General features: G+C 35.3%; 3 protein-coding genes across 3 annotated transcripts; 2 read left to right on the top strand and 1 right to left on the bottom strand.

Moving 5' to 3' along the window:
* The first annotated feature begins 5,430 nt into the window (after positions 1–5,430).
* Positions 5,431–7,788, top strand: LOC147948624 (uncharacterized). Its single transcript, XM_087467907.1, has one exon. It carries the CDS (start codon positions 5,431–5,433, stop codon positions 7,786–7,788), a length of 2,358 nt encoding a protein of 785 aa, XP_087324033.1.
* Positions 7,789–8,015: 227 nt separating this feature from the next.
* LOC147948623 (uncharacterized) lies at positions 8,016–8,489 on the top strand. Its single transcript, XM_087467906.1, has one exon. The coding sequence runs from the start codon at positions 8,016–8,018 to the stop codon at positions 8,487–8,489; it is 474 nt and encodes a 157-aa protein (XP_087324032.1).
* Positions 8,490–9,639: 1,150 nt separating this feature from the next.
* On the bottom strand, positions 9,640–12,848 carry LOC147948622 (uncharacterized). Its single transcript, XM_087467905.1, has 5 exons — positions 12,000–12,848; positions 11,290–11,886; positions 10,638–10,972; positions 10,455–10,542; positions 9,640–10,359 (listed from the first exon to the last, which is right to left on the bottom strand). The coding sequence occupies exons 1-5, from the start codon at positions 12,846–12,848 to the stop codon at positions 9,640–9,642; spliced, it is 2,589 nt and encodes an 862-aa protein (XP_087324031.1).
* Positions 12,849–16,129: the final 3,281 nt, after the last annotated feature.

Genomic DNA, 16,129 nt, shown 5'->3' with positions numbered 1-16,129 from the left:
AGTACACTCTCTGATTAAATTATAAAATTTGGAGAAATATTTATTTCGTTTAATCATCTGCTCTTTTAAAGAAATAAGTATGTTGTTATTCATACAAATAGGACAACATATATTATAGTTTAACCATGGAGTTAAGCAATGGAAATGGAACTTGTGATTGCAAGACAAAATGCTTATATGTTACACATTGATCGTTTACAAATGAATAGGAACATCTAATTCTCAAGTAAAGTTGATTGTTTTGTTAAAACCAACATATGTGAATTTAAATTTAACTATGCAAATTTAAAAAATAAATATGAATAGATTAGAAAGGCAAGAAATATAAAAGAAATATTTTTTACATAAATAAAATAAAAATTGAAAACAATGTTAAATATATATAATACTTTCTACATTAAAATATATAATCAAACTCTTACAAGTTACAACACATATGAGATATAACAACATTTGATATTGGTAGGAGAGGAGGAGAGAATGTTTACTATAAGATGGTAATCCAAATTAGATAATGGAGATGAATCTTTAAAAAATAGAACAATGTAATATCTATATATATATAATACTTTCTAAATTAAAATATAGAATCAAACTCTTACAACACATATGAGATATAACAACATTTGATATTGGTGGGAGAGGAAGAGAGAATGATTACTTATAAGATAATAATCTAAATTAGATAAAGGAGATAAATCTTTTAAAATAAGAACAATGTAAAATGTATATCATGTAGTCTCTATATTAAAATTTAGCATTAACAATTTACAATGATATTTCATTTTCTTTTTACAACCCATACAACAAAAATAAGAAATCAAAAATAAATAAAAAAACGAAAAATGATTTGAGGTATTGTAGAAGAGAATGAGAGAATGTGAAAATGAGATAGTAAAAGAATATCAATATGAGAGAATGATAGATTGAGAGAATGCTTATTTATATGATAAAAAATGATGGAAGTTACATTTAGAACTATGGAGTTACAATAGTAATTTATTGTGTTTGAATAAAATTGAGTGGTAGAATATGATTAATGCATAATTTATTTTATTTTCAGTTATAATTTTATTTTAACGTGTGAGTCAAATTTATTGTGTTTACTGGATCTTAAATATTGTTTAAAGCAATTAGAAAGCAAATAAAAAAAAAATTAGAAAACAGTAAATGAAAATCAACCAATAAGGAGAGACCAAAACCTTTCTTTTATATATATGATATATTGCTTTAAACTTTGAAATGAGAAATATATTATAAACAATAATTTTACATGAGAAATATATTAATTTAGCCAACCAAAATATGAATATAAGTTTAGCCAACCAAAATAAATAAAAAATATTAAAATTTAACCAAAAATAATTTCTCTTGAAAGATAATAAATTAATAGGAGGAATGAATTAATGTACAATTATTGGATAGGAGTTACATTTGAGTTAAATGGACTTACATTTCTTTAATTATAAATAAATATTTTAATTTTTTATAACCTAAAATAAAAGGAATACCAAGTGGCTGAATCAAAATTCACATGATTTGGTTGTTTGTTGATATAAACTCAACACTTACACATAATATTTCAAAATAAAAAATATTACTTTTTAAGTGACAAACTAAATTAGTTTTCTTATAAAATTATATGAATTCTTCAATCTCAATAATTTTTAAAATCCCAAGGATAACTTATATTTTTTTGGTTTCCACTCATCAATTTAATTTATAGTGCTAGATTTCATACTAATGGTTTCATCTTTAGAGAATTTAGTGAAATGATATTTTTAAAATTATATTATATTTTTATATTTAAGGTCCACTTGAATATGTTTTGTTTTTTGGATCATTTTTATTTTGATTAAAGACACAAAAAACCAATTGTTTAATTATGTTCTTTTTGTTTTCAAAAACCTCAAATCATAAAAAATATATATATTATATTGATTTCTGCAGATTTATCAATTGGATTACAAAACAAAATAGTCTTTATAAATTGATAAATGGATAATTATATTGATTTTATAAATTATTAAAAATGATACATGAATATGTGAGATACCCAGAGACATAATAGATAATTACATATGGATCATTTCAACTTTATGATCTTATTGTGTGGTGAATATTGTAAGGAAGTATGAAAATAATGATTTATAAGATGTTAATATAAAATAGAAAATGGAGATAAACATTTTAAAAGATTAAAATAAATATATAAGATATACATATCATACAAACTCTAAAACTAAGCTTTTACAATGATATTTGATTTGATTTTTTATAACCCATACAACAACAATAACAAAAAAAATATAAAACAAAACAAAACAAAACAAAAAAGAGATTTGAGAGTAGTGTAAGAAGATGAGAGAATGAAAGAGTGATAGACTAAGAGAATAAGATAATGAGTATTTATAGGAAAATAAATAATGAAAAATTACATTTAGAAAAGTGAGAGTTACAATTCTAATTTATTGTTTTGTTTTAATACAATTGATTAATACAACTTAGTGGAGAAATAAAGTTAATGCATAATTTATAGGGAGAAGCTATAAAGATTTAAGTTTTATATTATGTGAGTTAAATGTGAAAATTAATTATTTTTAAATTTGTGTATTAATATAATTTTTTGTTGTTAAAATTGTATTGCCAAGTGTACCAATAAAGAAAGACTGGAACTCTACTTTTATATATATGATTTTTAAAAGGGACGATTGCAAAATTAGACCCCTGATCTGAGTCAATTGCAAAATTAGACCTCTCTTTTTCTCTCTCCAACATTTGCCACTTTCTCCCTACTAAATCCTCTGGCATTCCATGTATTAACAGAAATGCCATTATTTCTGATTTATTTGAATTTCTGGCGAAAATGTTTATTACCCGTATATCCTCATCTTCTTCTTTTATTTACGGTTGTGCCACCGACATCAATTTTCCAACCACCATTAACAACCAAATTTGAAGCTCTTAATGCTTCAACAACCCAAATTTGTGAGCTTAAATAACACCCAATGCTATGAGAACTACATTTTCTTCCATCTCCCCTCCATTTTATCTAAAAAATTGAAAGTTCGTTAATCTTGTTATATCTCGTGAACAAGGAAAATTGGCGCTGTATTTCTTCAGTGGTGACTAAATACGACGTCCTCGGTGCTTGACATTGCGAAACAACCATCGATAAGGTTATTTTCCGGTCGATTTCGTGTGTTTCTTAGTTATTTTCTCGAAATTAGACTTCATTTCTTAGTCCAACCGTCATAATATCATGTAAAGTCTACTATGTGGTCAGTTTTGCAATTTAAAATTTATCGAGTTTCGAGCCCGTAGACTAAAATTCCAGTCTCCTTAATTTCATTTGAAAACAAAAAAATATAGTGTAGACTGCATTAAAATACTTATAACCGATACCTCGTTTGCAGTCTACTAAGGTGTATTTTTGCAATTGACCAAATTATTGACTTCATAGTGAAGACTGCTACGATAAGTTTTCTTACAATAATAAACGAGTAGACTTCCATAGTGACTATTTTTGCAATTGACCAAACTATTTAAGCATTGACCATAATATTAATATATTTAAAATATATTGAAATAATTAGTTGACTGCAAAAGAAGTCTACTTTCTTAAAAATGCAATTGTTGGTCAATTGCAAAAATGTCCAAGGCAGACTGCAAACGAAGTCATCACTAATGTAGACTTCATACGAAGTCTACTTGGCGAAAGTCAAACTTGGTCAATTGCAAAACTAACCACGACGAAGTTTACTTTTTCTGGTTGACGGATAGTTAAAGTCTACTTAGTAGACAGAAGTCTACTTTAAAGTCAATGGGTTGGTCAATTGCAAAAATAACCATAGTCGACTATATTTGAAGTTAACTTGTTGAACTTTTCGTTGAAGTCTACTTTGTTTTATCTATTTAATTGCAAAACTAACCAAAAAATTAACAAAGGAAGACAACAAAAGAAGTCTACCGATTATGGTAGACTTCATTCGCAGTCTGCTTTGAAAAATTGTAATTGCAAAAATAGACCCCAAGAAATAGACTTCATTTGTAGTTTACTTTTTATAGTCTTTTTTTATGTCTACTTGTTGATGTGAACATGAATTCAGCCTTATTTGAAAACCAATTTATTGCAAATTGGTGAATAATTTTTAAGCTTTTCTTGATGTATTATTTGATATATGTTATTTACTTGCCTCTGTATGATTTTGACATGAATCCATATTATACATATGGAGAAATCAAGTTTTTGGTTTTCATAGGCAGTTAGGGTATAAAGGTAGACTAATTTGGGAAGTCTATGTGTTGGAGTTATCTGTGAAGTCCGCATAAATCAAATAGTGTTTATTGCAAATTGGTGAATAATTTTTAAGCTTTTCTTGATGTATTATTTGATATATGTTATTTACTTGCCTCTGTATGATTTTGACATGAATCCATATTATACATATGGAGAAATCAAGTTTTTGGTTTTCATAGGCAGTTAGGGTATAAAGGTAGACTAATTTGGGAAGTCTATGTGTTGGAGTTATCTGTGAAGTCCGCATAAATCAAATAGTGTTTATTGCAAATTGGTGAATAATTTTTAAGCTTTTCTTGATGTATTATTTGATATATGTTATTTACTTGCCTCTGTATGATTTTGACATGAATCCATATTTTACATATGGAGAAATCAAGTTTTTGGTTTTCATAGGCAGTTAGGGTATAAAGGTAGACTAATTTGGGAAGTCAATGTGTTGGAGTTATCTGTGAAGTCCGCATAAATCAAATAGTGTTTATTGCAAATTGGTGCATAATTTTTAAGATTTTCTTGATGTATATTTGATATATGTTATTTACTTGCCTCTGTATGATTTTGACATGAATCCATATTATACATATGGAGAAATCAAGTTTTTGGTTTTCATAGGCAGTTAGGGTATAAAGGTAGACTAATTTGGGAAGTCTATGTGTTGGAGTTATCTGTGAAGTCCGCATAAATCAAATAGTGTTTATTGCAAATTGGTGCATAATTTTTAAGATTTTCTTGATGTATTATTTGATATATGTTATTTACTTGCCTCTGTATGATTTTGACATGAATCCATATTATACATATGGAGAAATCAAGTTTTTGGTTTTCATAGGCAGTTAGGGTATAAAGGTAGACTAATTTGGGAAGTCTATGTGTTGGAGTTATCTGTGAAGTCCGCATAAATCAAATAGTGTTTATTGCAAATTGGTACATTGTTCTTATTGATTTTGTACCTCATTTGTTTTGTATCGATTATGTTTTTGCCTCTGTATATTTTTTTCATGATAATATATTATACTTTTGGATCAATCATGTTTTTGGTTTTGTTAGGCATCTAGGTTATTGATTTAAGACTTCTACGGGTAGTCAGCTGTGTAATGAGTATTTGACTTGCTGCTTACTCTTTCAGGTAAATGTCGCAAATACCTGTTGTTTTCGGAGTATGGGTGACGAGAAATGGTTCTTGGCATTTTGATATGGATGGACGCAAAGGTGGGAGAATGTTTTTTTTGCGACACGGTTGTACATACGCTGATCTTCTTGAAATGGCTGTAGAAGATTATCAGATTGACAAAGAAACAGAGATGGTTCAGTTATCGTATCCCTTAACAGAGATGATGCTTCAGCAATTGCCCCAAGATACCCCTCCTGTGTATGTCACAAATGATAGATCAGTTCAGAACTTGATAGATTTTAGTAGTAAGAATGTTGTTCGCCTTTGCGTCTCTACGCGATGCATGGATGGACAGCCGGTTAAGGAATGTGTTAATGATATAAAAAACTCTCGTTCTGAAGACGATGGGGACGATGGGGACGATGGGGACGATGGTGACGATGTAGATCCAAGTGCGGATGAATGTGTAGAAGAATGTCAAGAAGCTCTCCATGATACTACAGATGAGAAGCCAAAAGATGTTGACGATATGGATTTCGATTACAGTGAGTACGGGAAATTTGAAGATGACGATGACGATGGAGATGACCTGGATGTAGATGTTGAAGAAGGGATACCGTTTGTTGGTGGTACTCATGGACAGTTAAATATTCCTTGGAAAGACCAATTGAAAGTAGGTCAATGCTTTCCATGCAAACATGATGTCATAACAGAGGTGCGTTTGACTGCTATTATGTTAAAATTCTCTTTCAAACTTAAGAAGTCCACAAAGACTCGGTTGGTGGCAATATGCTCTGTGCCAGGATGCACGTGGAGGGTCGTCGCCAGTGTGAAGAATGATCCAACCACTTTTTGGGTCACCAAATATCTGAACGTGCATACATGTTCTATTGTGGACCGCCTAGCTCACCGTAAGCGTTCCACCACCAAATATATTGGGCAGCTTTTTGTAGACCGGGTAGGAATAGTAGATGGTATTGTCCCACAACATATCCAAGATTCAATGAGGACAATGTTCGGCATGACATTGGATTACACAACTTCGTACAGGGCTTTACAGCATGCACTGGAATATGTGAGAGGAAACGCCGAATCTGGATACACGAATTTGCCTTCTTGTCTTAGGAAAATAGAGCAGTCAAACCCGGGAAGTGTCGTTGACCTTGTTGTTGATGACGAGCATAGGTTTAAGTACCTTTTCCTATCTTTCGATGCTTCAATCCGTGGTTTCAATTACGTGAGGCGAGTTATTGTGGTTGATGGGACCCATCTCACTGGAAAGTATGAAGGTGTATTGCTAGTCGCTTGCGCACAGGATGGTAACTATCAGATATTTCCCTTGGCTTTTGGAATTGTAGACTCGGAGTGTGATGCTTCATGGGATTGGTTTTTCACCAAATTAAGTGAGTGTATCTCAGATGAACATCCACTGGTAGTAGTTTCGGATAGGTGCAGTTCAATAGCTAAAGCATGTCGCAATGTTCTTCCGTGGGCAACACAAAGGATATGTTACTACCATCTCCAACAAAACATAATTACTAATTTCCGTGGGAAGCATCTGATGTACTTGGTGAAAGGGGCAGCATATGCGCATACGCTTGATGATTACAACCGCAACATGGCTTCTCTTACTAACGTAAATCCGGCTCTTGCAGCGTACTTGATTGAGGCAGATCCAGCTTTATGGTCTCGGGTTTACTGTCCAGGAGATAGATACAACATCAAGACTAGCAACATTGCGGAATCTATCAACTCCATGATAAAGAAGGCCAAAGGTTATCCCATCACATATCTCATTGAGTTTATTACGAAAAAGCTAGGTAGGTGGTATTGGAAAAGACGAGAGGATGCACTTAGTCTGACAACCACCTTTAGCCGGGGTGTTGAGTTCTTATTGGCCGTAAGGGAGCACTACGCAGATATGATGACGATAGAACGCATTGATGGTTGGCGTTTTTACGTTAGGGGTGGGCAACGTGACTGCTTGGTTGACTTGGAAGCAAAAACATGTTCATGCGGAGTGTTTGATGTTGAGAAAATACCATGTTCACATGCAATTAAAGCTGTCAAGTCAAGTGGATTGCATATGTCTACCATAGTTGAAGCTTACTATAGAAAAGATTATGTCTATACGTCATACGCGGCTAACATCATGCCCAATGTCGACCACGATCCAATTGGGCCAGATATCCGATGTGTACCTCCCATACTGAAGCGGAAGCCTGGTAGACAAAAAAAGTCTCGTTGGCTAACATGGCTAGAACTGTCACGTAAAAAGGGGAGCAAGCCGAGGAAGTCACATAAGCAGTATGCATGTTCAAAATGCAGACAGCCTGGACATACTCGACCACATTGTGTAAGTAACAATCCCACTTGATACATTTTTAACGTTTTGTAAATGATCGTCGGTCAAATCTAACAACTATTTTTCAGGTTGCTGAAGAGGTCGAGTAGAAGTTGACTTCTCGATGAAGTCATCTAAAATTTCATTGTTGCAAAAATTTGTCTTTGTACTCGACATTTTAAAATTATTAAAGACTAGTACTTTAGCTCCTCTTCTCTTCTTAACCAAACACTACCACAGCCACTATCAGCTAGAGAACAATGAGTCAAATTTCGGGGTCAATTTCTGATACAAATTCGCAAACACAAATTACTGGTCCAATCTGCAACCACTGCGGTAGATCAACGATTATTGTGAAATCATGGACAGATGCAAATCCCGGAAGAAATTTCTTCAGATGCACTGTTCATGGGTTTTCTCGTTGGTCAGACGCAGAACCATCACGTGGTTGGCAAAGGCGGAGCTTATTGGATGCGCGGGATGAGATCCGTCGGCAGAGAGAAGAAATCAAGGTGCTTCAAGAATCTATAAGAGAAATGAAAGAACAAGTGTACAACGATCTGGTGAACACCGGGGTGGTTACCACATATGTTGAAGACAAGAAGAGAGAAAATGATATACTGGCATCCAATGAAAGGGAAAAAATGCTTCGACAATTCATTCTTCTCTCTTGGATAGGTTTCATTGTTGTCATCGCAATGTGTATTGGGATATGTGCGAAGTCTCTCAGTTAACTTCAGTCAGATGTCTATTATCCTTTCTATGTACGATAATGTTTCAAGTCTGCATTCATTGTACCCTTACGCTATCTCTATGTTCGTTGTACCTGTTCGCTATCTCTACATTCATTGCATCGTTGCCGTCTATTCATCTTCTTCTTTATATATAAATGTCCTCTCTATTTCCACTTCCACTCAATCTATTGCATCTCTTTCTTGGTTACAAGATAATAAGTTGGTTACGAGATATGGCCGGAGAGAGTTCCAGCAAGCGTAAGCGAATCAGTTCCGATTACAAGTGGGAAGAGGAAGTAACAGATGCCATGAAACACGCGTTTGAGAGGACGAGAGCCGTGGTTGAAGCAGAGACAAGATCCGTGGTTGAAGCAGAGACGAGAGCCGTGGTTGAAGCAGAGACGAGAGATCGTTTCACCACGATTCTTCGTATGATGAGAGATCACATGACGAAGAATGAAGAGGCTACCGCCCTAAAGCATCAAGTGGATCTGATCGAAGCTCAACAAGCCGTATATAAGAAAATTTTGGGTGAAGAACTTGTCGATTTCGAGGCAGAGCACAAGCGATTAGATGAGATGAGAGAGGTTGCGGAAGCTGATGTCAAACAGTGTGTTGTTCCCCCTCCTATGGATTGGGGAAAACTTGGTGTCCGTCTCGACGATTAATTTACTTTTTTGTGTTATTTATTTTTAAGCCTTCATAGTTAACTTCTGAAATATGTTTACTTGGCTTTCGCTGCACGCTATTACTACAGAATAACTTTTAAAACCAATTCATTACACATACCCCGATAAAGTTATTTTTGTATATCGCAAAAGAAGTCTTACGGTTAACTTCAACCATATGTCTACTCAGCTTCCTTTGAACGGTACTTACCTTTGGTCATTTACACACTTTCACTCTGACCAAAAAATACTATCCCCATATAATTAGTTGAGAACAAGAACAATAATCCTTACACATTACACATTAGAGTTTTAAAGGAGGATCATACAAAAAATATCAAGATATCACCCATCATCAGTAGGATCCCACCCACAAAATAAAAAGGTCCCCCAACAGACACAAAACATCATTCTACATCATCCTATTTAGTCATACATAATTTAAACAACAGTTTAATTCTTTCAATCAAGGGAGTTTATAGTTAGTCTTGGATTGGGCGAGGATCATAGAGCCCAAACTCCTCCATGTAGTTATCCTCATTTGGTCCACGGATCTCAATCTCGTGAAATAAGTCACAAGCTATCTTCTCCCTTATCCATGTGATGTTTGCGTCGCACAAAGTAGTAGGAAATTTCATCCCAAGAGCATGACATTCCATGTACTTCAAAGTATACACACCACAGTCACCTGGCTTCCTGTTCGGAGGCACTCCCTTTGTGACCCGCTCATGAGTGAACTTCTCGTACGACCACAGATGCTTCATCTCTGGAGTGGCTAACTCCCGCAGCACGTAGGGAACCATCACGGCAATGGGCTCGACGGCAGATGCAATCTCTTCGTCATTGGTGACACTCGGGATGCTATCCCAGACGACGATATGTCTCATGGGAATCGATATCCACAAAGCTACCCAGTGCGTCTCCTTCACGTTTAAAGGCGCGTATAAGTCGTCCACTTCCAGACCCCATTGCTTGTTAGTCTGTGCATACGGTGGATACTCCCCTGAGTGGTAGCTGAAGGCACCGGCTGGCAACAGTTTCCCAGATCCATTAGGATTAGGACTAGAACTGAGAAAGTCATTGTACTTTGTCGTCCAGAGATGAGTGAACATAGCGTCTAGGAAAGCGACTCTACTCGTTCTAAACCACTCAGGATGCTGTGCGTGTCGATGTCTAAATAGATTCAAAACCGCATCCATGTGCTGGACAACCACATGGATTTAAAACGAAGTTATATATATTTGAAGACCGAAGTTTTCTAGTATACTTGAAGTAGAAGTTTTCAGAGTAGACTTACCGAATCTCTTAGCCACTCTGCTTTTGTCTGCAATTCGTACCACCAAAGACAACAGCGGGATTTCTCTGGGACCTTGTTCTTGTATGTCCTGCAGGTGATGAATGGGTTTGGATACATATAAGTTACTAGATTTCGCTGCACAATATCAATTTTGAAACATATCATAAAAGTCGGTAAACTTACGGATCCTTCTTTAAGAATTCAAGCAAAACCTTCTTCAAATCCTTGTCTGCTTTAACAAAAGGATTGTACGCTGACGTGGCTAGCGCAATGATAGTCTTGGCAGTGTTATCACCAACAAACGGGGAACGTTGACTTGACGCCAACCTCTTAACCCTTTCAATCTTGCCTTGTGCCGCAATCCTGGCCGCTTCTTTCCTTGGTTCTTGTTTCTTGGCTCTAGCAGTGTAATCGGCAGCTGTTGGGATTTCCGTGCGAATAAACACAGGTCGATCTGACTCAGTGTCAGATGAATCAGCTGGAGATGGTTTCGGGGTCTCAGATTGACCTGGCTTGTTCTGCAAATTTCGATTTAAAAGTTACATGATCATTCATGAAAACAAATACTATTAAAGTCGCAGCATATGTTTAAAAGTTTCGAATAAAACAAACGGATAAAGAAGTCTACTTCATATGAATAAAGAAGTCAACTTCATACGTAAAAAGAAGTCTACTTCACACGTGTGAAGAAGTCTACTTCACATAAGTAAGACAGAACTTGTTTTTAAGTCTTCGAAGTTGAGTCCTTTTGGAAGTCTAATTTTTTCTTCGCCTTGTACCTAGTATTGTGTTTGTGAGGGATCGTAGTAGGAAATTGCAAGTGTTCAGAACTAACCATATCCGACTTGGAGTCGTTCTTCTCCTTTGATACGGCCTCTTTCGTACCAGTGGCTGCCTCATCATTCTTCTGTTCCTTTGATGCATCCGCTTCCGTACCAGCACATGCCTGAGAGTCCTTCTTTTCCTTTGCTAAAGGATCAGCCTGTTTTGTACCAGTTACGTCTCGCTTCATTTTGTCAAGATCCGAAGACAGGCCCTCAATCTTCTCATTCAACATGTCAAATTGCAAATCGCAACTGTTGAAACCTTCTCTCATCTGATCGATCAAAGCTCCTCCCCACATGCCGAGCTCATCTTTTAAAGATTCCAAAATGTTGACACCCATGTCAGTCGAAGGACCTGGACAGTGCCTCTTCCCACTCGGTTCATCAAATTCACCGGCTCTCTTACTCGATCCCTTTTCTTCAATCTTAACCTTGCCATTGTTGGATTGATAAATACCAACTGTCTCCCACAAACCTCTCCCCCACTTCCATGGACCAAAATCCCCATTGAACGCTCTCAAAATGTTATCAATCTTCTCATCTGATTCATCATCTTGCCAAACAGGACTAATTATGCCACCAATGGTTTTGTAGTTTTTGAAGTTTGTCTACAATTCATATAAAACGAAAACCAAAATCAAGTTCAAATCTAACACAATAGAGTTACCGAACATCTAATAGACAAACCACGTGGATAAACTATAGACACGTGGATGCGTACCTGTTTTAGAATATGCTCTTTGACATGTTTCCTTCCACGAGAACCGCGGTAAGCAAGCAACGGTGGAGTTGGATTACCTGGTAACGGTTCCCCAATTAATTTGGCAAAATCAGGCATAGCTTCATACACCCAAATCTGTAGAGGTTCGACAAATCCGTCTAAGGTGTAACTTTGCTTGTTTAAATCCTTCTCCTTAATAGAAAGAATCAGGTTCTTGAAAGCAACTCTTCCCCATGGATAATCAAGAAATGCATCTAAATCCATGACTAGTCTAGCCATATTAAGACGGGTGGGCATAGATGGTTTTCTAGCTTCTATAAACCCAGCGTAGATGGCTAAATAACCCAACCTAATACGCTCTATTCTATCCCACCCGTTTGACTTCTTACATGCTGCGATCAGTTGCTCAATACTCAGCCCGCTTTCGAAATTGACTCCAAGTAACTCCCAAAAGTCTTCCATCTCGTCTGTAACCTCAACCTCTGGCTGCTCCAACGACTCGACATCTTCACAGTTAAGTCCAGTGATGGCCTCAAACTCATTCAAAGAAAATCGTAGAGGGTTAGAGTTAACAAGACTCCAAATCTCGTACTTTTTGTTGCATACAATCTGAAAGGTGAGCATATGGTGAACCAGTCTGGAAGCCCATTCAAATTGGAGACGGTTGAACTGTAAGAAGACACCCAGTCGAGACTGATAGATCTCGTCCCATTCATCCGGCTCCAGAGCTTTGTAGAGTTCATCAAACAGCTTCGTATCGTTGCTGTAATAGCCGATGCTTTTTAGAGGAAGAGGCTCATCACCTTTCGTGTAAAACCTCCGAGGAAATTCTGGTTTACTCTCATCCATTCTGCAAGATAAGATTAAAAAATAATATTGAGAAAGCGGAAGAGTAATCCAACAAGAGAAGGCTACTATCGAATTGCAGACAGAAGTCAAACATTCAGATTGATCGAAGAGAACAGTAGCGATGATAAGCGGCGGAGAAAAGCGGCGGAGTTCGTCAGAATCGGCGGAGATAAACGGCAGAGAAAAGCGGAAGCGATGAGTTTCCTTACGAGTAAAAATTAGAGATAACTATCATAGTTATCTCCGTTTTTAAGTCATAAAATTAAAAATATTTAAAATAATCCCGGTTTTATAAAACCAAAACCGTTTAATTAGAATCAGAACCGGAAAACTATGAAGAATTTGTAAAGAAACCAATTAAAACCGGATCCCGCGCTTCGTTAAATTAAAAAATAAAAATATTGCCGCCAACTAACGTCAAATCAATTAATACCTTGTAATGATTATGTTGACGACTTCTCTCGCAGACTTCTCCACGGGAAACTGAACCGTCTGCAAATCCATCAAATCAAATTAATTTTTGTACTAATATGCTGAAGACTTATTAAGTAGACTTCTTTCTGGGGAAACTAAAACGTACTTTAAACTGCAAATCCATCAAATCAAATTAATTTTTGTACTAATATGCTGAAGACTTATCAAGTAGACTTCTTATTGGGGAAACTAAAACGTACTTTAAACTGCAAATCCATCAAATCAAATTAATTTTTGTACTAATATGCTGAAGACTTATCAAGTAGACTTCTTATTGGGGAAACTAAAACGTACTTTAAACTGCAAATCCATCAAATCAAATTAATTTTTGTACTAATATGCTGAAGACTTCTTAAGTAGACTTCTTACTGGGGAAACTAAAACGTGCTTTAAAGGAGTAAATAATGCATCAAATCAAATTAATTTTAGTACTAATGTGCTGAAAACTGATCAAGTAAACTATGATGGCTGGGAAAACTATGATATCAAGTAAAAAGTGATATGATGTAGAACGTATTTAAGAACAAAACAAACGTGAATGAATTGTAGTGATATAGAGAAAATTTCAATTACCCAACCGTGATCTGTCTCCAATTAAGCGTCGTCGTCCAAGACTTCCAAAACGAACTACGTAATATTTTTTCAAAGAGAGAAGAAATGATTTACTGATAACTTTTTTGGTTGCAGTTTTAAAATAATCAAAAGGCCCCGGGCTGGTTTATATATACGAGACGAAACGGTTACAATGAACAGTTACATTATTAATAACATAAACCATCACGTCGTAAATCATTAACGCATAGACTACGTCGATTGACGTCTTAATGTATACGGGAGAAGTCTACTAAATAGGTCACGTAATGAAGTCAACGATTCGTCTAAATATTACAGAAACAGAGAAGCAAGTTCACAGATTACAGACATAAATACGCCATTCAAACAAACGGCCACGATAAAGAGAGGTTCACAAATTTTGAATGAAAGATCTACGAAGCAAAAGAGATTAATACAACAATTAAGATTATACCGGCGATAAAGACATTCTCGACCACCCCGCGTACCCGACGAATTAACAGACGTAATTCCTTCATCTGATCTTTCACCTTCTCTAGCTCCTGCTGAACCCATAGCATTTCATCATTTTCCTGGATGGCTGTAATAGAATCCCTTTGGTCATCAAGTCCACCTCTCATTGCTTGAAGTTCTTGCATTATAGCCTCATCCCACCATTTCATAATATGGTCCTCTCCATCCTATACCGTATCATAGAAGTAAATATACCATAAGAATATTATATATACTCAAATAATAATTATACCAAACGAATAAACCATCATAAAATCTAACAACCTCATGGTTATTGCATCCAAAGAAAATCCTTCCAGGATTGTCGGCAGTGGTGGAACATTTCATAACGGTTTCCCTTCCGCATAAACATCTGTCAGGAATTCCAACTGTCAGGCCAGTGAAGTTTACTTCGGGTGGACCTTCACTCCATACTTGCAAAGAACTAGAAGATGGCTGAGTGTAGCTGTAAAACCCCATATCTGTGTGCAAAATGAACAAAAAACTATGAGAACATATATATTTTCGAACAAAATTAGCTAAAGCGTTACAAAAGCAAATAGCCGACTTCCTATGATGAGAATACTTATCTGAGATCTCCTTCAGTTTCGAAGACGATAAATGATGAGGATAGAATTTGAATTTTAGAGAGCAACAATATCGGAATTTTAGAGACAGAAATTGTGGAGAGAGAGAAAGCACATACAAACTAGGGTTCACCTACAGAAAGAAGTATTTATATGGTTACCGCCACCGGTTAGGTTAGATTGGTACGCATTCGGTTAGGTTCATCTATCGGTTTGGTTAAATTGTCGGTGAGCTTAAAATAATATAATATTACTAGTTGATGGCATAAGAAAGTCAACCACGAATATTCTACGGAGAAGTCTACTTAAGCAAACCCTAAATCAAATAATTTTAACCTAATCAGCCTTACCTCCCTTAGTTTTACTAGTTTATATGTAAATTTATTTTATTACAATGCAGGAAGTCTATGAGGTTATTATTTGGTCAAACGGTTAACCAGATTATTTTTAATAATTTTTAAAATTAACATTTAACCGAACATTAAGGAGTAGACTTATTTTGAAGTCAACCTCGAAGAGTCTACGGAGAAGTCTACTTAAGCAAACCCTAAATCAAATAATTTTAACCTAATCAGCCTTACCTCCCTTAATTTTACTAGTTTATATGTAATTTATTTTATTACAATGCAGGAAGTCTATGAGGTTATTATTTGGTCAAACGGTTAACCAAATTATTTTTAATAATTTTTAAAATTAACATTTAACCGAACATTAAGGAGTAGACTTATTTTGAAGTCAACCTCGAAGAGTCTACGGAGAAGTCTACTTAAGCAAACCCTAAATCAAATAATTTTAACCTAATCAGCCTTACCTCCCTTAATTTTACTAGTTTATATGTAAATTTATTTTATTACAATGCAGGAAGTCTATGAGGTTATTATTTGGTCAAACGGTTAACCAAATTATTTTTAATAATTTTTAAAATTAACATTTAACCGAACATTAAGGAGTAGACTTATTTTGAAGTCTCCCCTTTGACGTCAATTTGAAATCAAGCTTAAAGATATCTATTGCAGACTTCATCGGGTTAAATCTGTCATTTTGGCTTCTGTTTTTTGTTTGGTCGTGAGGGGGTCAACTGTAATTTCAGCACCCTTAGTGGTTATGTTTCTTGAAAAACGAATATAGGATCTACGTTCTCTTTTAAATGCAAAT

The sequence above is a fragment of the Camelina sativa genome, chromosome 2, assembly GCF_030686135.1.
Source record: "Camelina sativa cultivar CO46 ecotype springtype chromosome 2, ASM3068613v1".
Taxonomy (NCBI): Eukaryota; Viridiplantae; Streptophyta; class Magnoliopsida; order Brassicales; family Brassicaceae; genus Camelina; species Camelina sativa.
The sequence above is the reverse complement of the archived record's forward strand: the minus strand, read 5'-3'. Positions and strand labels throughout refer to the sequence as shown.

What these genes read in the sequence shown, in the direction of transcription:
- LOC147948624 (XM_087467907.1), top strand. Translation starts at nt 5,431, where the DNA reads ATGTCGCAAATACCTGTTGTTTTCGGAGTATGGGTGACGAGAAATGGT.
- LOC147948623 (XM_087467906.1), top strand. Translation starts at nt 8,016, where the DNA reads ATGAGTCAAATTTCGGGGTCAATTTCTGATACAAATTCGCAAACACAA.
- LOC147948622 (XM_087467905.1), bottom strand. Translation starts at nt 12,848, where the DNA reads ATGGATGAGAGTAAACCAGAATTTCCTCGGAGGTTTTACACGAAAGGT. An exon ending in ACGACTCCAAGTCGGATATG is followed by an intron (nt 10,973 to 11,289) that starts GTTAGTTCTGAA and finishes CGAAATTTGCAG; the next exon opens with AACAAGCCAGGTCAATCTGA. An exon ending in CAGAGTGGCTAAGAGATTCG is followed by an intron (nt 10,360 to 10,454) that starts GTAAGTCTACTC and finishes GTGGTTGTCCAG; the next exon opens with CACATGGATGCGGTTTTGAA.